General features: G+C 40.2%; 1 protein-coding gene across 1 annotated transcript in view; it reads right to left on the bottom strand.

Moving 5' to 3' along the window:
• LOC134541076 (nuclear pore complex protein Nup160 homolog) overlaps positions 1-23,947 on the bottom strand; it is a 38,156-nt gene extending 14,209 nt beyond the window's left edge. Inside the window, exons 1-14 of the mRNA XM_063384220.1 lie at positions 23,731-23,947; positions 22,437-22,542; positions 19,400-19,607; positions 17,169-17,280; positions 16,893-17,070; positions 15,039-15,232; positions 13,763-13,932; positions 12,480-12,737; positions 10,161-10,447; positions 8,197-8,449; positions 6,733-6,962; positions 5,005-5,266; positions 3,000-3,108; positions 979-1,283 (exon numbers count right to left, since the gene is read on the bottom strand). Of these exons, the coding sequence (XP_063240290.1) occupies positions 979-1,283; positions 3,000-3,108; positions 5,005-5,266; positions 6,733-6,962; positions 8,197-8,449; positions 10,161-10,447; positions 12,480-12,737; positions 13,763-13,932; positions 15,039-15,232; positions 16,893-17,070; positions 17,169-17,280; positions 19,400-19,607; positions 22,437-22,542; positions 23,731-23,815 (2,757 nt within the window). The 5' untranslated portion in view covers positions 23,816-23,947. The remainder of the gene's footprint in view (positions 1-978; positions 1,284-2,999; positions 3,109-5,004; positions 5,267-6,732; positions 6,963-8,196; positions 8,450-10,160; positions 10,448-12,479; positions 12,738-13,762; positions 13,933-15,038; positions 15,233-16,892; positions 17,071-17,168; positions 17,281-19,399; positions 19,608-22,436; positions 22,543-23,730) is intronic.
• Positions 23,948-27,045: the final 3,098 nt, after the last annotated feature.

The following is a 27,045-nucleotide window of genomic DNA, read 5'->3' as shown; positions in this document are numbered from 1 at the left end:
AATGAATTTACAGTGATAAAAGGTTAATTTTTTTGTAAATTTGCTTACGTTTTGTTGAATTTCTGAGTGATTTCATGATTCTAGTTACAGTAGAACCCTGTTATAATGTTTTTCAAGGGAGCAGAAGAAAAAAACATTATAAGCAGGAAATCTCAATTTAGCACTTAACAATGTTCGAGCTTTGTACCAATGGACTCACCAAGCTATGTAAACAACTTTAATGTTAAAACCAAAGATAGTATACTTGATACATGAATTTTCTGGAACAAGCCAACAATATTTCAACTTCGTCTTGTTCACTGGTTACATTTTGTTTGTCTTTAAAGATGTACTGCCACATTTTTTTGTAAAATTGTCTCACGATTCATGATGACAACATTAAGAGTGAGAACGTCTACTCCTTTGCCACCTGAAAATGTTTAATTTTGGGATTCATACGTATGAATGAAAAAAAAAATATTTGTAAGCAATAGAAAACACTTTTAGTTATGCCCTCGCTCAATGGTTGGCAACTTAAATATCGTAGGACTATGTACGTGCATCTGAATACCCACTGGAATGGCAAGGAAGAGAAGAGTTGACTAAGGGTGCCAACTGACACGTAACTATGAACATTGTGTACCTTCAGTATATTGCATAAAATTGTATTTTAACAAACTTCATGTATTGTATGGCAGTGATTGTGAAGATAAACATACATAAAGGAAACTTTTTATTGTGAAGTGTTGGAATAATTCGGTTTTGAAAACATTTTTCCCCCCATTTATTGAACGTTAGAAAGCAAACATTATAAGCAGGAAATTACACTATTTATGAACGTTATACGCAGGAAATAAATACATTGTCCTTATGGGGGAAATATTGGGACTTTAAAAATATGACATTATAAGCAGGAACATTATATCAGGGTTCTACACATGTCGTTGCTAAATGAAGTATGTTGGTGCTGTGTGTTTGCGGAGTTGAGCGCGGACCGACCTTGGTGTAGTAGGCGACGAGCAGCTGGGAGCGGCCGGCGCAGGCGCGCGGGTCCAGGCCGGCCGCGCGGCGGAAGAAGTCGTCGCCGGCGCCGTCTGGCGCTCGCTCCAGCAGCCAGAGGGCCTTGCGCTCCTCGCCGGCCGCCAGGTGGCTCGCGCCCAGCACGTAGGAGCGCCAGGGGTCGTCTCCCGCCGCGCCGAGCCGCGCCAGCACGCGGTCCAGCTGCTCCAGCAGCACGGGCTGGCCCGCCGATGCCAGGAGGCGCACGAGCGGCCGCGCGCCGGCCGCCGGCCAGAGCAGGGAGCCTGCACGCAAGGACCACCAACGTTCCCGACACCCGGCGACACAAGGGAAAAAAAATATTTCCTACCAACTTAGGCAAGAAAAAAAGTACTAGATTTGAAAAAAAAAAAAATACTAAATTATAATTTGTTATGCATTTTTTAACAATTTAGTAAGTTATAATGACACTGCAATGCTCGAACTTAAATATCACACCACACACACACACACACATACATTCCATAGTTTTAATAAAAAAAAAAAAAAAATACGCTTAATAATAACACATGTTGGAGTTACTATAATATGATCATATTAAAGAAAAATGTACTAGATCTGAACGTAAAATGCACTTGACCACTAAAAAAGTACTAGATCTAGTACGAAAGTACAGTAAGTCCTCTATTTACGTCCTACCGATTTACGTCGTTTCGGATTAACGTCGCTAATGTTTGAGTACTCGTGTTTCAATTTAAGTTGTCGCCGATTCACAATAACGTCGTTTACAATGACCGTAAATCTTTATTTTAACCAAAACACCGTATATAATTCGTTTATAATTCTTTGTTTCCTTCGGTAGTTAATTTATGCTATGTAGCGTAAGCTACACGTTCACCGCCTTATCTTATCATACATCATGAGGGACGCTTCCTGCTCTTACGTACAGTATGTACTATATAGGTATCTGTTTTTATATTTCAATCAATAAAGGTAATAAAGCAGTTGGTTAAATAACCATTCTATAAAGCTGAGAAGTACTAGTTGGACTTGTTTCCCACGCTGTCGGTTGTCATTTGCTGATAAAATTGCCCGTTGTCACGTCTGTATGCCAGCGCTTCCGGCCGACCTTGGGCCGTGGTCGGCCGGTGGCATGAAACATGGCTCATTTTGCGTCGTTTCTATTTACGTCGCGGTTTTCAGGAACGTAACCCCGACGTAAACCGAGGACTTACTGTACTAACTGTGGACACCCTGCACACCGGCGCTCGTCTCCAGCCTCACACTATACCTTCACCATCTCCAAACACTAACCTGCATTCATGGCTGGAAAAAAATTATTTTTCCTTGATACTCTTACGTTGATCATTACAGTATACAATTTATAAAGAAAAAGATTTCAATATCTGTAAATATTAAGCTGCATTTATGGTTCAAAAAAAAAAATTTTTTTTTCTTGACTTTGATTCTTACATTGATTATTACAGTATAAAATTTATGCAGGAAAAAATTTTTATATCTCTAAATATTAAGCTGCAGTTATGGCTCAAAAAATTTTTTTTTTTTCTTGATATTGATTCTTACATTGATCATTACAGTACAAAAAATTATGCAGGAAAAAATTTAAATATCTCTATAAATATCAAGCTGCATTTATGGCTCCAAAAAAATTAATCTTTTCTTGATACTCTTACGTTGATCATTAAAGTATACATTTTATAAAGGAAAAAAATGTCAATGCTCTGAATGCTCTACTCAACACGAAAATAAAACACCATACATGTGCACACCTACTAACAACCTCCTCCTGACTTTCCACGACCAAATTTCAAATTCTGTAAATATTTTTTCCCGACCTCTGAGAGTGTGGACAGCCTGTGAAATTTTGAAATACCAAATAATATGTCCAGTTATTTTTTTTTAATTTTTTTTAAAATGATACTTTTCAAACCCAAGCCCGTGCGTATCAGGGCCAGACGCCGGGGTGAGCGACTACGGACTACGGAGGATTGGGGTCGCACCGAGGGTGGTCACGTAGCTCAGCATGGAGCACTGCCACATGTGCAGCGAGGAGTCCCCGGGAGACCCCAGCCGCTCCAGGGCCTCCGCGAAGCCGGCCGCCGGCGACGCCTGCGGGCAGCCACGCACACAGCCGTGTCACCCTCCCAGCCTCGTGCGTCCTTTCAACGGGTCGTTACCACAACGCAGAAATACCATAACGCTGAATGTCAAAATTGACAACGCAGAAATACCAGAACGCCGAAAGTCAAAATTGACCACAACGCCGACAGCTAGACAACTGCTGTGTTCCACAACGCCGAAATAACAACTGAATGAATTTGTGTGCATTTCTTAAATGTACCGTAATGCCGTAATACCACAATCAAACCTAACCTTACCCAACCTAGTATAATATAATCTAACCTAACTTAACCTAGCCTATCCTAACCTAGTCTAACCTAACCTAACCTTTGTGGCAGTCCTGCAATGACATTTTTCGGCGTTGTGGTGCGACCCTTTCAAAACCCTGATGCAATAATTATAAACATAGGCACCTGTACTTGCATACGTGCGTTACAAGTTATGCTCACTTTGTGTGATAAAAAAAAACTAACCTTAATTTTTCACACAAATAATTTACAGAGATAAAATTTAAAAAAAATATATATCTGGTTTGGCAACAAAAATACAGTAATTAAGTATAAATTCAACAAAATTGAAAAAAACTTAATAAATACTCATGTATTCAATATCAATTTAGTACAATAATTGTAATACATTTTAATTAAAAATGAGAATCAATAAATATGCAGTGCTTACTCTAATTTAATAATTTTAAGAATTTATTAAGTAATAATTAATTTATCATGCTAAAAATTTAACCTCACTTAGATAAATACCCTTGTATATTTGTAAAAACAATTTCTATCACTAATATTAACAATAAATAAAGGTATTTAATTGTTCAACATCCTTCATTGAAGTCTTAAAAATACAGAATCTGGAGATGGTTATCTATCAAATAAACGTAGAAACGTATCTGCAATTGGTATGGGCAAAAATTATATATGGTTTTATTTTCAGACTAATTTTGTTTTTAAAAATAAAGATTTTAATGTTATAGTTATTTTTTATCATTTCTGTTTATTTAGTATATTCATAATGTAAAACTGAGTAATTAATAACAGTTGCAGGATTAAAAAAAAAGTAATAATTTTTCAAATATTTTTTAGTAGAAATTTCCTGCTAGATACTGCAGTAAAATATTAGATTTTTGTGATTACAGTTAATTTTGTGTTATAAATGTACAGTAAAACTCTGTTAAGACGTTTTTCAAGGGACTGGGTGCTAAAAACTTCTTAACAGGGAAAACTTCTTAAAAGGGAACTTCTGCTACATAAAATACAGTTTTACTCAAATGACACACTGTATTAACTCAAAAATTACACTTATCTATTATTATCATGGTATACTGGAAATACTATACAATTATACGAGTAAACTGAACTAACTGAAGCGTTCATCATTCGTCAAATGTTCAGATAAGAGAGATAGCGGAAAGATGGAACAGCTTCTCAGTGTATACAAATGTAAGCAGACGGTTGGGCAAAAAAATACAGTAATAACAGTGTGTGGCCTATGGCAATAGTTTCGCAGGTTTTTGCAGTTCAAATTATTTTGTAACTGTTTGGAAAATAACAAAATTTTTGAAAATCAATGATAAATATATTTCAAAAGTTTAAATATAAACAGTATTACAATTTTTTTTTTTCTTGAAATGCTGAACGTTCTATGCGGGAAGCATCTATGAATGCAAACTTTTTGAATTGGGAAAAAAATAACATAGGGATATATAGAAGTGATCAAGGAAATAATTTTGTAAACTTAATAAGCGGGAAAACTTATTGAACGGGAACTTCTTAAACGAGTTTTACTGTAGATTGATTTTAGTTGCATTTCAGTGTTAGACACGCTCTTCGGTGCTGCTTCAGTTTGATCGCAGTTGGTCCCTAGCGACATCACCACCTGGAAGCACAGCTCGGCCAGGGTGAGGCGGCGCGGGGACGACGCCAGCTGCCCGGCCAGCGACACCGTGCCCTCCGGCGCGGGCGGCGCGGCGGTCTGCCGGCACGCCCACGCCAGCACGTGGTACAGCTGCGCCAGCCCGCAGGTGCGCTCGTACGTGCCGGCCAGCGACGCGGCCGCGCCGGAGTCCAGCGCCAGGCCGATCCTCGTGTTGGACAGGAGCAGCTTCTGGCACAGCAGCGCCGCGCAGCACACGGCCAGCCTGCGCGGCACACGAGAAGCTCAATAACATAAAGTTTAACTCAAACGACAAACTGTACTAACTCAAAAATTACACTTACCTATTATAATCATTGGAATACTGGAAATACTATACAATTATATGAGCAAACTGAACTAACTGAAGCGTTTTATCATTCGTCAAATGTTCAGATGAGAGAGATAGCGGAAAGATGGAACAGCTTCTGTCTGTAGTAGCTTGGCTTCCGGGTCGTAGCCGCAGTCCATTGGCGATATGACTCAACCGACGTTTTCGGTCGAATTTGCAGTCGCCCATCATCACGAGGTTCTCACAAGTTATCCTGCCTTTACACACACTCTCGCCTGAGGGGAAGGTGCTGTCTGATGTCATAACAACTTATCGTCAGCTTACTTCTAAAACCACCTCGCAACTCCATTCCAGAGTCGATTTTGCAGGAGAACTTATGAGCTTTTGGAGCACGGTTTCGACTGACAAAGATACGAGGTTTTATAATTTGTGAATAGAAAAAGAGACTAAAAAGAGTTGACTTACGAGGTTTTATCAGCATATGCAATTATGAAAAAATAAAAAAAAAAATACACCAAACACATCCGGAATGTGAAACTGGGAAAATCTGGACTTACGAGGTTTTAAAAGTAAGCCGAAATTACACAGAGTTCGTTAAAGGTTAACGGCTGTCACGCGGGCCTTGAAAATGGTCATTTTCACTGGGAATGGACTACACTACTGTGCGTGTGTGTTCCGGCTTTCGTCACACGCACAGGTAGAAGAGAGGGGGGAAGGTTGTCGATGGTTAGGAATGTCAATAAGATGAAGAAAAAAAAATATGGTCCGTGCCTCTGGGAAGAGTGAGCATTAATTAGCCTCGAAGAACGTAAACCAGTAGAAGGAGGCAGAGACGAGCAATACGACGTCATGACGTCGCCAGTGTAGCCGGACGTCGCAGAAGTTACCATTGACATATTTTTAAACAGAATGTACCCTATTTTTGTATGCTATTAAAGGACACACCAAATATACGCTGTGTGTTAAAAAAAAAGACATATTTTATAAGTAGACAGGAAAAATTCGCGCTTTCGACGACCTCTAGGATAGACTCCACAACCCTCTACACACTCAGGCAAATGCCACCTGCTCATTGGCTACTGACTCGTGACACCCGTCAACTGGGACGCTTGCGATTCGATACCTTTTTTGGTCGAAGGTTTTCCATTGGTTTAAAAAAAAGTCCTTCAGATAAGCTGTAATCCAATCACAGAAGCGATATAAAAGATACAGTTGTTTGGATTCTAGCATATCGCGAAATTAATCCGCGAAATTTTACCCGGTCTCTATTTATAGCTTTCATTGTCATTTTTTGTCATTCTTTTTATTATTTATATTAATTTTTTGATGATTGAATTAACTTTATTCATTAGCGCCCTAACATCCCGACTGTCTGAAGAGCGCTCGCGACAAGAGCGCACCTGGCCTCCACCACCTGGCGCAGCGACTGGGCGACGGTGCTAGCGCCCAGCTGGCTGCCAAACAGCTTCGGGACGTCGCCGCGCGGGGAGCCGTCTCCCGCGCCGCCGTCGTCGTCTCCGCGCGGCTCCCCCAGGTCGCAGGCCAGCGCGCCCACCAGCGCGCGCACGGCCGCCGCCACGTCCGTGCTCGCCGCCAGCGTCTCCAGGCCGCGCAGCACGGACTGCGGGATCTGCCACACGCGACAAGCACCGCTCCAGCTGCCTTCCTCACCAGCGGAACAGAAAAAATAAATATGGCGACAGAGACGAAAATGTCATCAAAATGAGTGGGGCGCTCGATTTGAAGATGGCGGATCAAAAATGACCACCGTGATCTACTTGTCTCGTTACGCCATGTCCCGTTACGCTCATCCAAGATGGCCGTCGTGACGTCACAATCAGAGATGTGGCTCTGCTCCTGGCTCCACCGCCTGATGCCTGTGCCAGTAGCTCCCAATATACACTACCTATGTGTTAATAAAAACTTTTGAATTTGAAATTCGACCACCGGCGGAAGCGAACACAAGTTAAAAATACAACTTCGAAGAATGTAGGCCCGTGCAAGCACTAGTTATTTTTTTTAAACAAAGCAAATACTAAATCAAAATTTTGAAACACCTGCAAAATCACATCGAATTGTGAACTACCGTTCTCGGCAAAGTTGTACTACTCTTTATTTGATAAAATACATGTACAGACAAGAATTTTTATGATTTCAATTTAATGCCAATTTCAACTTTTAAAACAGAAGATGTTTCGGTGTTTAAGTTTTTTTTTTTCTGAACCGCGTTTATCAATAAAGATAGCACCATTTTCGGCAAATGTGACACTTTCTTATTCAATGATACTTACTTCTTGAAGTAAGTATCACTTTTTACGATATAATAAATTTGTAATATCCATGTCAAAACTACCGAGAACAACACAAATAAATGTCCATTTGAAAAATGTACCAATGTTATGTAAAATACTAATAACGAATAAGTTACTAATCACAGAAAGTAAAAAAAAATAAAAATTTTCTTATCCATTTAAGACATACATTTAGTATTAACTCCATGATAAATAAATTACATTTATTGAATTTAAAATATTACAAAGATTCATTTTTTTTAAATCCGAGTCGAGTTTCGATAAAATATGATGGTTAATTTCATTATTTTTATTGCATTTTGGTGCTTTATAGTGTATTAACTTATAGTGTATTATTTCTTATCTATTCAGCACACACATGTTCGTACCAAAACCATGCTAAATAAATTACAATCGTTGAATTTAATATATTTAAAAGATTAGATTTTTGCAATCAGAGCTGAGTTTTGATCACATATGATAATTGTTGCATTTCGGTGCTTCATGCCGTTACGTGGTGTGTGTTGACGTGCCACGCTGTGTTGCAATTCGCAGTGCGTGACAGACACTCACCCCCCCCAGGACGCCGCCGGCCAGCGCCTCCTCGGCAACGCTGGCGGGCGGGCGCAGCTCGTCCAGCCCGCGCAGCACGGAGGCCAGCGCCTCGGGCGCGGCCGCCGCCAGCTCCTGCACGGCGCCCATGAGCCGCACCAGGGCCGCGCACGTCGCCGGGGGGCTGTCCCCCAGCACGGGCCGCGACGCGAAGTGCTCCGGCGAGCAGCGCTCCAGCCGCGCCAGCATCAGGTGCTCCAGCGCGTCCATGGGCCTGCGCGCGGACACGACCCTCTGTCTCTCTCTCTCTCTCTCACGATCCCTCACGCGTCTGCACCACGAGGTGCTACTTGCTAGGGACATGCTAGAGACTAGTACCTGCTGACAAACGAGACTGAAGTCAATACACAGTGCAAGAGGTTGGAAATAAAAAATTACAACAAAAAAAATTACACCCCTTTTCAGTAGTATTACTCTCAAATCCATTACAATTTATTGAAAAAATTTTTATAAACATTACCTAAAAAAAAAAAAATTTTTTTTAAAAGATGAAACAAACTATTACCGTAAAAAAAAAGTTAATATTATTTTTAAAAAAAAATTAGGGGTGTGCGGGAATAGGTTTTTGTACTGCGGGAAATTTTCAGGAAAAATAAATTATTCCCGCAGGAAACGGGATGGGATATTTAAAAAAAAAAAAGATAATTTTTAATTCTAATTTGAGAAGATGGCCATTTAAACGTTTCTTGCAAAGTTAGTTGTTTTTTGCTGCTATTTCTTTTGTCTGCTTCACTTGCCCTTTTTTCAGCGGCGACTTCATATTTTTTAGCATCCTCTAATTCTTTTTTTATAGAGGGATGTTAATTGAGATGTCTTAGTAATCCAGACGTGTTACCATGCTCGCATCTCAAAAATTTTTCACACGAGACACACTTTACCAGGGATTTACTGTCTGTCAGACGTTCAAAATACTTCCAAACACTTTTAGGTTTACAAGTAACAAGCTGATCGGTTGCGACCTCTATTATTTGTAGGCTGCTAGTTTGTTTTAATATACAACGGCATCGAAAATAGGAACAGATACTTTGCACAAGCCTTAATAACGTAACATCAGCCGACAAAGCCCGCCAAACTAAACAGTAAACAACTATTTTTTTTCTCCCAAAGCAAAATCATAGATGTTTAGATACTCGTGAGCAGTGGTGTAAAACTACGTGATTTCATATTTTTCAAAGTGCCAATACAGTTCTCTACATCGCCACTGCTATCAAGTAATGAGAACGGTTACGCTTCTTTATGTAACGCAAGTCTAGTATTTCTTATATCTTTGGCGAAAAGGGTGGATTGCGCATGTGTTTTGTTTGTGTCTAAGGACACACAGTGGTTTTAGGTTAAGTATTCGATGGTGACGGCAATAACGTTGTATAACTAACTATTCACGTATCTTGCAAATTTGTACCCTTGAAGAAATATATTTATGAACGCATACAATATTTAAGGTACTCCATGTACGTTTTTTATATTCCAATTAGATATGTGTAAACGATTATCATAATTCACTGCACACCACAGCTGTCGCTACGATCGGCATACGTTTAAAAGATATTTTGCGTTTAAATAGTACGGAAACTGTTCAAAAATGTACGAATCCATAAAAAATATTGCTGTAAAAACAGTTTGAATTGATAGAAAACATTTTCACATGATTAGTAAAACATTTGTAAATATTTAAACAATTTCCCGAAAAATTCGGGAGTAATAAAATTCTTGCCCGGCATTTCGGGAAGCCTATTTTGCCGAAGCGTCGGGATCCCGCACACCCCTAAAAATTACTTTACTGTCATTATTTGTATGTAATTTAAGAGAAGGAAAAATAGTGAGAGTAGAAGAGGTACAAATATGGCGTAAAGAAAATAAAAAAGAAAGTGAGTAAGAGGCCGAGAGAGGAAGAAAGACAGAGAGATGAAGGAAAGGGAAAGACGCACCGCACGAGGGAGAACTGCGCCTGCTTGACGATGAGCACGGCGTCGGCGGGTGCGGCCGGCACCAGCCCCAGGGCGCGCGTCGCCTTGCGGTGGAAGCTGACGCACGAGCTGCAGAGCTGCGCCCAGCAGGCGCGCGCCAGGCCCAGCCGCTCGTCCTCCGCCAGGTCCCGGCCGGCCGCGCGCTCCCGGGCCGCCTCCTCCATGGCGCGGCACACGCGCGCCTCCAGCTCCCGCCCGCCGCCGGCCGCCGCCGCGTCCCCGCCGCGCACCGGAGACTTCAGGTACACCTGCCGCATAGTTCCCTCGTGTCGCGTCCCGCGATCGCCACCAGTTCCACACAAACACCTCCGGAACCAAGTCGACGACCTTCCAACAATCTCCACACAATCTTTATGACATTACAGAGTCATTTTTTTAAGTACAAAGAGTTTGCGGGTTGTAGGGCATAAATTAAATTGATTCTATACAAATACCTCTAGAACCAAGTCGACGACCTTCCAACAATCTCCACACAATCTTTATTACACTACAGGGTCATGTTTTAAGTACAAAGAATTTGCGGGTTGAAGGGCATAAATTAAATTGGTTCCATACAAATACCTCGAGAACCAATTCCAGGACATATTTCAATAATTCCCTTACAATCTTTATTACACTACAGGGTCATTTTTCAAGTACAAAGTGTTTGCGGGTTGTAGGGCATAAATTAAATTGGTTCTATACAAATACCTCTAGAACCAAGTCGACGACCTTCCAACAATCTCCACACAATCTTTATTACACTACAGGGTCATGTTTTAAGTACAAAGAATTTGCGGGTTGAAGGGCATAAATTAAATTGGTTCCATACAAATACCTTGAGAACCAATTCCAGGACATATTTCAATAATTCCCTTACAATCTTTATTACATTACAGGGTCATTTTTTCAAGTACAAAGTGTGGTGCGGGTTGTAGGGCATAAATTAAATTGGTTCTATGCAAATACCTCGAGAACTAAGTCGACGACCTTCCAACAATCTCCACACAACCTTTATTACATTACAGGGTCATTTTTCAGGTACAAAGAGTTTGCAGGTTGTAGGGCATAAATATAATGGGTGGCAGGGGATATCAAAACGAGCAACATTTTAATCGAGAAACATTTGCTCGGAAACATAATTCCGAAAAGTTACAAACGCCAACAGAAGTGTGCAAATTTTTACATAAAATGTTTTCGGGGATTGTCTGTCGGGCACAAATTTAATGGGAGGCAGGGAACGTCAATACGAGCAACTTTAACGGAGAACAATGTTGGGGCATAATAAAAAAAATATTTGCTATAATCAGGGAAACGTTATAACTGGGGTTTACCATGTACCTTTTTTTATTCTGGTAGATGTAACTATTCGCTGGCACCTAGAAGTTGACTTTGCTTATCTCGCCGTGGCGATTTCTGGCAAACTGCGGAGTCCCGCAAGAGATTAAAGTCAACACAGGGGAGCAACAACTACGAAAATCTTCTTCGTTCGTGAACTTTTGACGAGGAGTATGTTTATATACTGGATACAAGTATACATACGAGGCCATCATACCAGAAGGGCGTATCAACATATTGCATAAAGTGTTGATACGCCCTTCTGGTATGATGCCCTCGAATAATAAATATACTGCTATGTACTGTAGAATACCACCCAATAAATTTCACACCCAAAAATGAATATTAAATTTAGCAAAATTTGCCGACAGTAAAAAAAATTACCCCCTAATATGTTTCAGTGAGCTGTACCGACAAGTCGCTTACAAATTACGATTATGTTGATGTGTTAATATTAACCCTCTCCTGCCTGGCGGTACTTGTGAGTCCCACAATGTTTGAAGCCCCATAGAAATAGTGTGTGCATGTTTGAAACCACATGCTGCCTGTCGGGACCTCTGGGTCCCTGTACAGCTCCGCTCTGCCAGTTGTCGAAGAAGTTCGATCGACAGCCGAGAGGTTGCAGCACTAACACGGCAGCGCTGCACCAGTCTGGAGCGCCCTTTTTTTTTTTGTTCGTTGAGCTGGACATATGATAAATGCCTGTCAGGACTTAAAAGTCCCCATAATTAAAAAATATATATATTAGATATAAATAAAAAAATTTGGAAAAAAAAAATTATGGACTCCTTTTTATGCCTACTTAAATATAAAAATGAAATAAAAAATTACAAAATTCAATTTTTTTTTTTTTACATTTCTAGGCAGGAAAGGGTTAAACTGGCGCTTCACCTGAATCTGTGTATTCTTTCGAACAACTCTTTTCATTGAGAGAATGGGGAACATTCGGGATGGCCGACTCACGTTGAGGGCACGGGCGATGATGGCCAGCGGGAAGAGGCCCGGCTGGAAGATGTACGCGGCGAAGGCGCGCCGGGGGTGCTCCCTCGGGTCCGCGCCGGGCGGCTCTCGGTCGGGCGCTGGCTCCAAGAGCACGGGCTCCCACTCGGGGCAGGCGTCCGCGCCCAGCCTGCTCGTCAGCAGCACGGGCGCCTCGTCCATGGTGTGCCACAGCGCCCAGAGCCGGCGCCGCGTCGCGCACACGTCCACCAGGATGTGGTCCTGCCACGCACACGACACATGGTCACAGACACGACACGGACAACCTCCTGTGCTCTCACCCGAGTCGAGGGGGCCGCAACTATCGAACTTCATAAAAAAGTTTTTACGTGAAAAGTGTTTTATAGGACTGTCGGGCACAAATTAAATGGGTGGCACGGAATATCGAAGCAAGCAACTTTTAATTGAGAGAAACATTTGCTTGGAAACATAATCTCGAAAAGTTACAGACGCTAACAGAAGTGTGTAATTTTTACATAAAACCTGTCTAGGGATTTTCGGGCACAAATTAATGGGGGGCACAGAATATCAAAGCGAGCAACTTTTATTTGAGAAACATTTGCTTGGAAAAATAATCTCGAAAAGTTACAGATGCTAACAGAAGTGTGCAAATTTTTACATAAAATGTGTTCCGATCGCAAGAGGGGAACAGTCAGGTACGTGGTGGGGGGACCCGTAGAGGAGCGGACGGCAGAGGAGAGGAAGAAATAACGCAACATACTTTCAGACTTGCACGCTTGCGCAATAGCATAATTTTACCGCTCGCATACTGGCATATTATTATTTTTTTTTTTTTGATCTGCGACCTTCAACCAAAGAGAACAACGTTTCCTACACCCGATAATATAATAAGCAAGAAGTTTCTCTTTCTGTCGCGCGCAGGTCTCCCGTCACACTTCAGACGGTTCTACGAAACATTTGCAGTGACCAAAAAAAAAAAACAGAAACATAATATACTCAAAAAACAGGAATAACATGGGCATGACGTGGCACGGGTTGCAGAAAGAGTTATAAGGTACGGACAAAATTATTGTAAATAATTTTTTCCTGATAAAATCTGTGTACTGTAACACTCGTGCTAACACCACTACTGTAAACTGGTTTTAACGCACTTGAAAACGTAGATACACTCCACACCGCCAGGTTCGCTGACGTCACTTGTCTCGCGTATTATTAGGATACAAACAAAATGAAGAAAACAATGAACAGTTGAAGCATTAACGGGCAACTGTCGGGGAGCTGGTCACCTTGGGGTCGTGGAACCTGCGGCCCACCAGCTCCACGCCCACGGTGCCGTCAGCGCACGGCGCCGGCGCCAGCACGCAGAACTCCGAGGTGGTGCGGCCGTGCAGGAACGCAGCGAGGCACAGGCTCCCGTCGTCCGGGTCCACAGACTTGCGCAGCACGTGCCTCCTCGCTGCAACACCGCGCAGGGAGCGATCAACGACTGAAACCCTCCGGTGCAGACAAGATTCGCTGCAACACCGCGCAGGGAGCGATCAAGACTAAAACCCCCCAGCGCACACAAGATTTCCCAACTTCATCTCCAGCCAAAGGGGGAGAGTTCTGTGATAATATTTTTTTTCTTTATAAATACTCTTTTAATCTTAAAAGTAACGTGTTATTCAACACAAATTAATACATGAAAATTTTTTTTCTCAACACCGGTGAATCCAAATCTCGGAATTTGAATCCCAAAGAGTATTTTGAATACACTTCTCGAATCCAAATCCAGGTCTCAAACAATATAACGTACAAGAAATTAAAACAATTTCAACTATTACGTTGGAATATTTAACCCTTCGAGTGTTTTTCTTGAACTAAGTTTCCGGAATCAATTGATATTGCAATTTTATTTATTTAAATACATGTTAGAAGTACAACAATCTGGGGAATTGTAAAAGGATAGGTATCAGTGTCCAATTTTTTTAAATAACTTTATTTTCCTTCCTACTCTTTTACCTCCAATATCAAATCCTTAGAATAAGGATTTCATGTGTTTGAAGAATTGACTGGCCCATCCCAGCTTGATACTAACTTCACCAAAGTAATGCCATTTTGACTGTGGCATGCTGCACTTTAAAGATAAATAATGTGTAATATCGTGGAATGAAAATCACAGTGTTTTATCGCATAATCGTCGCACCGTTATATTAGAGCTTTAAAAAATTGGGGGGGAACAATTCTCACATAAACATTGCATGATTGTTTTTGGACCTACTGTTAGCTTCCAAGCATTTTGTGTAGGTAGTTTTCCCATATAAAAAAAAAAATTATTTTATATTTTTAATGTAATATTTTTCAGATATTACTGTTTACTTATTTAATTAACAGAAATGCGTAGCTGTCTGCTGTGTAACCATTCTTTTAAAGATGTTTTCACACGTTATAACAAATTCAAGTTAGCTGCTGGAAATTAAACTTCCAGCACAGTTACTTTCATGACCAGTCGTCTAGTTTTCCTTTACTTTCCGTGTGTTCGTAGACTCGCAGGCCCCGGCCGGACCTGAACCCTGAACCCACCTCCTCGGATGTCGACGCACTTGTGGCACTCGTTGCCGTGGCTGTTGACGTTGAAGACGACGTTGCTCCTGGCGCGGTTGTAGCACGGGATGATGCGCAGGCTGCCGCCGCAGCACAGGGAGAAGAGGTACACCTCCCCGGCCAGGCCGTGCAGCACCATGCTCACAGGGACCACGTCCTCCGTCTTGCCGCCCCTGCAACCACGCAGCGACCATGCATCGGTCCCACGTCGACCATGCATCTGTCACCACGTCGACCACGCATCGGTCCCACACCGACCACACATCGGTCCCATGCCGACCACGCATAGGTCACCACGTCGACCATGCATCGGTCCCATGCCGACCATGCATAGGTCACCACGTCGGCCATGCATCGGTCACCACACCGACCATGCATCGGTCCCAAATCGAAAATGCATAGGTCACCAAGTTGACTATGCATCGGTCACCAAGTCGACCATGCATAGGTCACCAAGTCGACCATGCATCAGTCACCTCACTGACCATGTATCAGTCACCTCACTGACCATGCATAGGTCACCAAGTCGATCACGCATCAGTCCCACGCCGACCATGCATCTGTACCCATGTTGACCATGCATAGGTCACCACACCAACCATGCACCGGTCAACACACCGACCATGCACCGGTCACCACACCGACCATGCATCAGTCACCACGTCGACCACGCATCGGTCACCACGTCGACCATGTATCGATCACCACGTCGACCACGCATCGGTCACACCGACCATGCACCGGTCAACACACCGACCATGCACCGGTCACCACACCGACCATGCATCAGTCACCACGTCGACCATGCATCGGTCACCACATCGTCCACGCATCGGTCACACCGACCATGCATTGGTCACCACGTCGACCATGCAACGGTCACCACATCGACCTTGCATCGGTCCCCACATTGGCCATGAATCGTTCCCACGTCGACCATGCATCGGTTCACGTCGACCTTTGATCGCTCTTCAACCATGGTTCAGTATCACTTCAAACATGGTTTGGTGTACCTAGTCTAGGAAGATCGCCTTGCCGGCCGAGAATCAAACGCAGGCCCCTTGAATTGATATTAAATTGTTTGATCTAGCGTCACATTTCAGCAACACATTTTTTTTACATTTACATGACAGCACATTTTTCAAACAAAACAAAAAATTATTTTTCGGAGTAGTTTTGTTATAGAAATGCTTTATCACTATTGATTTCATTGTATAAAAACATTATGAGTCGGTTAAAATGTTAATATTTTGGTGTCAAAAGTACTAAGAATTACTTTAGAATCATATCTCCTGAATAATAAGCTATTTTTTTTATGAATAATGAGGACGTATAAAAATAAAAATACACTGATATCACCAGCTTTAAAAACATAATTGACCTTAAAAAAAATAAAACCGTAAAATGTTGTCCCTAACTATTATTAGTGATAGGTAGAGCCACGGAAATTTCGCGGATTCATTTAGTCGCAAGCTAGAATGCAAACCTCCACACTGTCGCACTGTGTCCGTGATTGGACCACAGTTATCGGGACACGCCCCCTCTGCGACCGTGAGCCAACGATGTCCAGCTAGGAGAGAAGTAAGCGAATCGGGTAGTGCCAAATAACAAAGATAAAAATGTTCTTGCTGAGAAATCAACCAATGGGAAAGTAAACATGGGTCGAGCACACCTACAACTTTGAATTCTATCCTGAGGCCAGAGGAATCAGCGAAATTTCCGGGACTCTAGTGACAGGTAACGCTCCGAAATTGTAGCCCCCCTCGGCAAAACAAGTTTCGCTTTGAACGGTCCGCTCGGCAGGCGAGGTCGCGGCGCGCGGGACGCACTCACGTGAAGGCGTCGGCCAGGCCGGACAGGAACCCGCGCGACTCCCGGATCTCCTGCACGCTGGTCTCGCCCGACTCCGACATCCTCACCAGGTGCACCAGCCCCGTCTTGTACGCCAGCGCGAACAGAGCCGTGCCATCCTCCGTCAGGTAGGACGTCGACGTGTGCGGGATGTTCGCGCCTGCGGGCAGACACACCGCCAGCTCGCAACCGGCGCGACCATCGCCCCCTTTTACCCCCAACCCCTGGCCCGAAAGCATTTGCACCCCGACCACTCACTCGCCAGAGCGTTGTTGATGACGTAGAACGTGGACGTGTCGCTAGCGGCGGCGAACGAGGCGTCGGCGAACACGGACTGCACATTGATGTCCGCGCGGTCCAACGACTCGTACTGGAACCCAACGACGGATCAACGTTACAAAGCGCGTCCAAGGACTTTTAACAAGTTCCCCCCGATCATCACTTCGTGAATTGTGAACATGTACATGGTCTCGCAATTTTGCACACTTTAAATAATTTTTTTTTTTTAATTCATATTTTGTGAATCAATATATTTCACAGTCACCTATTATTAAATTATCTTATTTTATATAATTATGTATTAAATATTAAAATTTTCCAGCCTCCATTAGTAAATTCACGTTTCAATAGGCAACCAACGGGTCGTGAACAAACAAACAAACAAACAAACAAACAAAAACAAGCCTAAAATACCAGTCAAAAAAAAAAGATAGGTTATGTTCCGTTTATAAATTAAAATACATGCTTTTCTTGCAATGAGTTAGGTGGTTGCACGTACTTATAATTTAAATCAATACACCTATATGAATATTAATATAATTTAGATAATTTTTAATTAATAATGAAGATCAATAAATACATTGAATGTTTATTCTAATTTATTAAAATTAAAAATTTATAAAATGATAATATAATTTAAAGTCAAATAAATTATACATACAAGAACATTACGTCAGTCGAAAACGCACGCGAAAAAGTTTATAAACACGATTTTGCGTCACAAATATTCACAAGAAAAATAGGTTTTTAATCATATGGCAGGGCTGGGCGATTAATCGAAAATTACGGTTTCGATTTGATTCCATAAATAATTTAAATCGTATCTTTCGTTTAAATTAAGATTCGAAAAATTCTAATTTTGGCTAGGTCATTTGCATGGTGACAATTTCCCAACATGCAGTTTATTTTGCACATTAAGGTGCGGAATATAACTATGTATGTAAAACTTCAACGAATATTCCATTTAGCGACGTTTTTCCTATGTACTACGAACTTCGGTACTGCCAAACAATCATGATACATAATGCAATTTTTACCTCACATCCTGTAAATAACAACACTCATTTTGTTCAAAATAGGAAAAATTCTCTTTACTACAAAAGGCCGACATACACATTAATTATGCAATGGAAAGTCCTCGAACCAATCGTAAAATATGTTTTCATTTCTGGGATGTGATTATAACCTCGATCACCGAAAGCAGTAAATAAATAAGCTCTAAGTACTTTAGCTTCATAGATAATATACCAACGTGCATGCAACACTTCCCACAAAATGGCTTCGGAATTGAGTGCCTGCAACTTAAGCGCTAATGGTGGCAGACTTTAGTACCGTGGCTTGGACATAAAAAAACGTCCGACATCAAAGCTGTGCCTACAACAGTAGTCATTGCACTGTATCTGTGATAACCACTTTTTTTTTGTTTCGGGGATCCGGTACCGTGTATTTTGTTTATGTATTTTAAGGACGTAAGTTTGATAGCTACATATGTGGTAATTGTGTTCTTTGTCTTTACATATATTCCTCGACTGCAGTATCAAGCATATCGACGGCGACATTAATGGAAAATGCAAGTGTGATAGTTCTGTAGCAATGAGAAATGACACATTGTTTTTTTTTTCTTTTAACACGTACAATACCGTGTTGAGTTTCTAGCGTGAAAACAATCTTTGTTCTGATTGTAGAAATGAGTGAAAACGTGAAAGGTGTATTTAAACCTCGAAGTGCAGTTTGGAAATTTTACGAAAAAGTGTCCGAAACCCATTCAAAGTGCAAAACATGCGGCAACAAACTTAAAACAAGTTCACAGGAGCACAACCAGCATGGCGAAACATCTCGCAAAACACACAAACGTATATTCAGAATTTTTAAAATTGCAATCTCAAATGAAATCTGTGGTACTTCCATCTTCATCTGTACCCAAACATAAAAATTGTCCAGCAGACATTGCAAACTGCATTTCCTAGGCAAGAAAAATATGCTAATGATCCAATGATCCATGTTTGCCTACATTGTTATTAACTTTTTTACACTTTTGTACCTTATGCATTTGTTCTAGAATTAAGGAATCAAATCGAAATGAAATCTGTGGAATCGCCCAGCCCTATCATATGGATAGGTAGGTAAGTATCGTGTACTGATCACTCCAGTAGGTACGTGGTTCGAAGGCAAGCGCCGCAGGGGGGGGGGGGGGGGGGGGGGGGGGTCACCTGGCGGTGCAGCGCGCGCGGGTGCGGGAAGCGCAGGCGGTGCACGCTCGAGGCGGTGGCCAGCAGCACCACCACGCTTCGCCCCGACTCATGCACGCTCAGCCCCTCCAGCAGAAGCGTGTTCTGGAAGCGGTAGCGCACGCGGTTCCCGCGCAGGTTCACCTCCAGGCTGTGCTCCTCCAGCTCCAGCTCGTTGCGCTGGATGCGCCTGCGCAGACAGATGTCCACCGCGCGGCGTCCGTGAACCATCCTCCTCCTCCGCTTTCCCCGGCCCCCCGTCGACCAGGTGCCGTTCAAGCACTACAGGGCGGGCCAGGGGGGTCGGGTCTTCGCTTCGCTTACTACCGATGACTATAGAGTCCCGGATATTTCGCAGATTCCCCTGGCCTAAGGACGGAATTCAAAGTCACAGGCACGCTCGACCCATGTTTGCTTTTTCCCCATTTGGTTGATTTCTCATGGAGAACATTTTTGTCCTTGTTATTCGGCACCATATCTGATTCGCTCACTTCTCTCCTGGCCGGGCGTCGTTGGTTGGCTAAACGGTTTTAGAGGGGCGTCGTGCCCAGACAACTGCGTGCCGATCGCGAACGCGGCGCGACAGTGTGGGGGTTTGCATTCTGGCTTGCGGCTGAATGGATGCGCGAAAATTCCGTGGCTCTACCGATGACATTTGGGGCCAGGGGGCGGGTGTCTAATTGGTGATTACGTCAGCAGTAGTTTATTCACTTTTTTTTTACACATGTGGCAAACCCACACATTTTCTACGTTTGAAAACGAAACACATTTTTTTTTTGGTATTTGCACAATATATGTATACCGTTTAGGCACTCGCTTAGAAACGAGTAGGGGAATCGCCGCCCGCTGTGCACTATTTTTTCTTATTTCTAGAATCATAGCTGCTGCTCATAAATCAATTAAAAAAATAAAGAATACATTAAAAGATAAATGCATATAACAATGTTTACGTAAGAATGGGAAGGGGGGGTAAGAGCTTTGCTTACTTTTGTTGACAAGGGTGGTGGGGGGGGGGGGGGGGGTTTATGATAAATGATTGTAATAAATCTGCTTACGTAATACTTGAACGGCCCCTCAGTACATATTTTGTCGATATCTGAAACCTCAACTCGTAGGCACAACACACTTCAACATTGCAACGGTCAACTTACTGATTATTCTCCAAATGATTCACGCCACCGGTAAATTTTGATTTAATTACAATTTTTTGGACGTACGCCATTGCAGTTCTGCACTGTTTCGTCGAGGCGAAAAATTCATAGATGTAATACAAGAAATAAAAAAAAAACCAAATCCAAAGAAAAAACAAGTCTAAATCAGAGGATGTCAAACAGATTGATAAACCTTAACAGGTATCACGGAATTCTTGTGCTGTCTGATATTTTTCAAGTCTGAATGTGTTCATCCGTGCTGTCATAGTCTTGTTGTCCACAATACCTGCTTCAGTTCATCCGCCGATCTGTTTGACGTCAGCTGATTTTAGGCTCGTTTACCGTGGGTTTTTGTTTTTATTTTTATTTTATTTTTTGAGTTAGCATTTATGAATTTTATCCCATGTCGAAAAGAGAAAAATTAGAATGGCGTATGTCCAATAAGTTGTATTAAAACTATTTATTATTACATCAAACTTCTAGACAAAGTGGTGGCCAAACACTAAGGCGGGGAACTGGGGTATTTATTTCTGTGGGGTACCCCCCCCCCCCTAGATAATTTGAAAAAAATAAACTCTTAAAAAGCATGAGCGTATAAAAAAAAGGGGGGGGGGGGCAGGTAGCTCGGAGCCCCCCCTGGAATTAAGAAGCCCATCTTTGAGGCGGCACACTTGGAATGGGTTCGATAAAAGTTAACATCAAAAAATATGTTTCATGGAAAAATTTCTGTATATATTTTAAAGTTTTCCATTTATTGTAGGCATAAAGGTTGAAATATGGGCAGTATGCAACATACAAGCATTGTATCCAGAGATCACTTGTGTGAGTTACAATCCACACACAAAACTTCCACCCCGCCCCCCTTTTCAAGGAAATTTCCACGGGGCCCCTTGTGTATCCTACAGATTTGAACCCCTGCTTAAAAACCAACCTACAACCCCTTTTTTTTCAAAAGCCAACCTTGAATTTAATTCCAGACGGTGGTTCTGCTAATTTATCTTGAGAAATTTTTATATTCTTTCTTGATAAATTTTACTCTGGTTAATTTTTAAACATTCCATTTGAAATTGCATTATTATACAAAGCAATAAAATCTCTGAATTTTTTTTTTTTTTTTTTAATGCAAAATCATGAAAACTCAATTTAAATTGAAAATGAATGAATCAGCTTTTGTTGACAACATGCTCACAACAATTTAATTTTTTTTCCTTTTCCCATTAACGTCATTATTTATTTTCACAGGAAACTTCACAAACCAGGGAGCATGAAATGAACAGGGCCTGTGCGAATACCCTGGGCGGTTGCTCGCCCTGTCTGTCGACAGTGTACGCGGCAGAAGCGCTGATGTGCTTACGATTGAAAAGGAATGGGAGAAAAACACTGGGATAAGTGTTCAAAGGGGGACATATACATGATGTGTACCTGGAACTGGTACAAAACAAAAATTGAATCTCGGTGTTACACGGTCGTGTCGACATGCTTTGTAGTGTTATATTGGTTACAATTGCAATCCACCATGTAATCTTGTCCCTACCAATAAGTAGAGACCTGCAAAATTCGCGGTTTCGATGGCCTTCAGTAAAGACTGCACATAGCCCTGTACACTCGGGCAAATAACGCAAGTTCATTGGCTGCCGACTTGTAAGTCGTCTCAGCTGGTATGTATGTGATTCGATCCTTCTTTGCTTGAGGGTTTATAACTGGTGGAGATTCGTCCAGATGAACAGTGAGCCAATGGCAAAATTATCTAAGAGGTATCTGTTTTTGAATTCTAGCCTTTCACCGAATGAAACCGCGAATTTTGCATATCTCTACCAATAGGGCATTCACGACAAGAGCCGGCGGGACAGGATTCTCGGAACACCCACCAGTATATGAACCTGTTCCTCGTGAATCTGTTGGAGGGATCCTTGTAGCTGTAGCCGCCGGAGCTGTCCGGCACCTTGGTCTCCTGGAGGGTGAACTGCGTCCCGCCTGCAAGGAAGACGCAGCTTAGCACGCGGACCGCGACAGGAGTGTTCGCCGAGCTTTCATAGCTGACGGTCAAAGGAATTTCCCAAGAAAGTTTTTAGCCATTCGCGGGACGTGTCCTTGAATGTTTTGAAAAGTGTTTTTTTACGTGGTAAATATGTAGTCGCGGTATTAGCGAAAAAAAAATTCTAAAAATCCGAAAATACTTTTATTCTATGCTCTTTCACTTCCGCTTTTCAAATCAACCGGCGGAGATAAGAAATTCCAAATACTTTAGGAGATATTGAATATTTTAATTTTGCAAACAAAACCTGTGCAACCATTCGACCGTCGCATTTTTGTTATTTTACCGTGTGTTTGTGAATGCGTAATTAATAAAATGGTCAATTAGGTCAGGTCAGTTACATTATTAATACTTTCAAACTAAGCCGACATTAAAAATAATGTGAATTAATTTTAATGGCTGTTTAGTTTTAAAATATTTATTATGTAACTGACCTGACCAAACAAACCGGGACAAAGGATGAACAGTAGGAACTAAAATGGTCGATTATGTCAGGTCAGTTACATTATAAATACTTTCAAACTAAGCAGACATTAAAAATAATGTGAATTAATTTAAATATTTGAATATTTTACAGTATTTATAATGTAACTAACCTGACCTTTTACGTTTCTAATGTTTACAAATTCCTACCGGTTTCAGAGAAACGTCCGCTTATAGGCTACACGTACAGTGATGTGGCCGCCGCTATTGTGATTTATCGCAGCAACTTGGGAAACCTGAAACTCATATCAGTTCATTCCAAGGCCCAACAGTTCCTAAGTTCACCGCTCGCTCTTGCAACTTCAGTAGCACATAATACAGGATAAAAACGGTCGGGAAAGATGTCTGTATAACCTTTCATATACCTTGGAGACCGTTTGTGTGAGAAATAATTAAGTATTGTCGCGATACATTAAAAACACATTAAAATAGAGTGGACTGTTGATCAGATTTAGTTAACTACTATAAAAAAACGTAAAATCGTGTGAACAATTGGTTAAGTAAGGTTAGGTCAGCTACAAAAAATATAAAATAATGTATCTATACTTTAAAATGTTCTAAAATAAATAGAATATACACATTATATAATTTATAAATACTTTATGGTTAATATTTAATGTTTATAAATTATAAGTTTGGTTTACCCATATTCAACGTAAACTCCTTCCATTTTTCCGGCAAGGTTTGATCAGGAATTACTTCCCGATAACCAAGAGAAAAATTCTTCATCGCGCAAACTAATTAATTAATATTCGCTCCAAAATTTGCATTACTTCATCTCAGTACAACATATTCTTGCGAACACGTGTTCGTCAAAATCAACGAGCGTCAAAATGACGATTGAAGATACCCCACCAAAGATAAACAAATAACAAATTTAACCGCCAAAGTACCAAAAAAAAACCATCATGGCATTATTTCCTACAGCAAGAGTTAAATAAAATATTTAATTTTGTAAAAGAGTTATAAAACTGACGAAAAATTAAGTTATTTATTAATTTTATGATAAAAAATTAAAATGACATAATAAATTAGACAAAAGAGATACAAAACATCTTTGTTTTTAATATATAATGTAATAAACACATTCAGAAAAGTAAAATATAAAAACTCCATGTTAATTTCAAAACAAATTCTTGCATTGATCAAAAAATGACATTTGATCTATTTCCAATTTTTTGTTTCCAATTTTTTGTTGGAAATAGACTAGCTCAAACTTTCAATTTGATCATATTTTAAAATTAAAATATCCAATCCCAATGATAAATGGATTATTTGAAATTTTTTTTGTAATTATTTCCTAATATTAAAAAAAAAATACAATAATTTAAAACACTTTAAAACTTATAAAAAGAATGTGCTATAATTTTTAAAAGTTAAAGACATATTATTTGGTTAGTAATTACCTAAATAAAAATAAATACGTACTGTGCGGGCCCTTCTTGTACACTTAATTGTTTTGGTGTATATCTAGGCCTCACTTCCATGGAGTCAGATTCAATTACGTTGGGCTTACTTTCACTGTGTAAATCAATACTGCTTGGGTATCCCTCAGTTTGGCATGTGTTGGAATTATCTAAGCCACAGTTACGTATTGACTTAAGAACATAGGCACAAATATACACTTGGTTATCTAGGATAATAAATAACATAAAACAACACTCACAATTAAAAATTTACTTCTTTATTTAAAACAAAAATATTTCAAAATTTACCCTTATTATTATTATTATTTACTTATTAAGCTCAAATTCCCTAACTGTTCTTTGGCATCGCATTACTTAATATTTCCAACTGTCAGGAGTGACGATGCGCACATTTAATTATCAAGCAAAAGTCTTTGATTCGGGTTCGACGATGTTTTACACAGTTTTATTTCATAGAATTAGGGTTCTTAATTGTTTTTACTTCTGCTAGATAGGTTCAATTTGGGTCGGTAGAGCTCAGAGTCTCTCGTTCGTCAGACCTCTGAGTTACGTTAGATGTGTGTAAAAATAAAACAATTTGTATCAAAAAGATCAATTCCTCGTAGACAATATTAGTTAACTTCAAATGTCAATGTTTATAATTCGTTTAGGCCACGATGTGACGATTCGTATAGAATTGTGGTGACAGATTTTTACAATTCTATTACTCACGTAATTTTCACTCCTAGGACCTTTATCTTTGTAGATAAAGCCTACTTAAGTATCTATACACCCTAAAGATACATAATTACCATCCTTGGTCCAGGATGCCTACTGCTTTCCAGCTATTTCGTAGGATTTAAATTTGCCGACGTCACGAAGCTGTGCTATCTTAAGCTGGCCATTACATTCTCTCAAACAATCTCAAATTAAGCCAGTTAACAAGCTAGACTTAATTTCAAATGGTGGGCCGTGATTGGCCGAAAACCAAAATCAGTTACATTAATTACTAATTAACTCGTGAAATCCGCGCGCAACAATAGCGCGGAACACAAAATTTCACGTAAATTTTAAATATATAAATACTGAAATAATAATTTATATTACAAAATAACGGCGTCAACTTTACTGTTTACCGTTTTAATCTCAATTCCTCTTAAGAGGGGTCTCGGTAATTGTTCAATATTGTCAAACGTCCAATTCAGTCCATAGAGTAACATTCTGATAGATATACATTTAAAAATAATTACCGTTTTGAAAATAAATTAAATATTAGACATATAATACATATTAAATAAAATATAAATAACATCACCTTAATCTGTTAAAACATTAAATGTTGCAGTATAGTACTATATTAATATTATTATTATATTAATTCACATATAAAAACTTTTTTAATGCAAATTTATTTCTTTTCCATTTCTGGAACTAAACGAAAACTTAAAATTTAACATTTGCCCCACCTATCCAGGCACATACAATGTGTACAGAACTCTTGAAACCAGGGAAATTCACAGTGTAAAGAACTCTAGAACACATGCACTTTGAACACAGTTCAAAATATCCGAATGATGTCTGTTTACGAATTCATTGTCGGAAGAGTAAATCTTTTTCCCGTATATTGTTTTTAAACTGTATTTTTAGGTGTAAAAATGGCTAATATATATATATATATATATATATATATATATATATATATATATATATATATATATATAAATTTTTGTGATTTTTAAAAATTGAAACGCCGAGTAAAGGATTATTGATAGATCTAAGAGTACTTTACATTTTATGATTGTTTTCATGTTAGGGTTACTACTTTGATCTCACAGTTGCCCTATGCACAACCTGAAGAATGCGCCTTCACTCTATAGCCTTGTACCTAGAGGTGACACCACGCTAGAAGTACCTAAATAAATCCGTGACTAGGTGATCCCTTAATTTGACTCTTAATTCCCATTTTCTATGGGTTGTTTACGTGTTCCACTACACTAATCTTCCCTACTTATAACTAATGATTGGTCAGAATCCAAAACTCAAATTTGAATCCCTCATAATCTTGAATATACCCCTCGAATCCAACCTAGGTGTCAATGATAAAAAAAATAATGCTAAAGAAATGACAAATACTATCGAGGAGTAAAAACCTTTAACTACTAAATTTTGTGTTTCACATACTTATATTCCAAAATCAATATTATAACTTTATTTATGTAATTACTTATCCAATGTGCACAATCTTGGCGAACACTAATAGAAAAAAACCTAGTATAGGTACTTCAGACTTGTCAGTGTTTAATTTTTTAAATTTACTTAATTTCCTCCATTAATTTTCTTTGAATCTTCTTCCTAGAATGTTGAATCTTTCCAATACAGAGGATTTGATGGTATTCAAGGATTCGAGGATTTTACTGGTCCATCCCTAGTTATAACTAGACACAAGATTTTATGGTTTCATTTTTGTCGAATTTTGCTTTTAACAGTGAGGATTTCAGTGTTTTTATTTTTATAAAAGCTGTTTTGTAATACTTACTCTAAAAAAGTGTTAAA

This window comes from Bacillus rossius, chromosome 18 (assembly GCF_032445375.1).
Source record: "Bacillus rossius redtenbacheri isolate Brsri chromosome 18, Brsri_v3, whole genome shotgun sequence".
Taxonomy (NCBI): domain Eukaryota; kingdom Metazoa; phylum Arthropoda; class Insecta; order Phasmatodea; family Bacillidae; genus Bacillus; species Bacillus rossius.
This window is presented reverse-complemented; position numbering and strand designations above follow the sequence as displayed.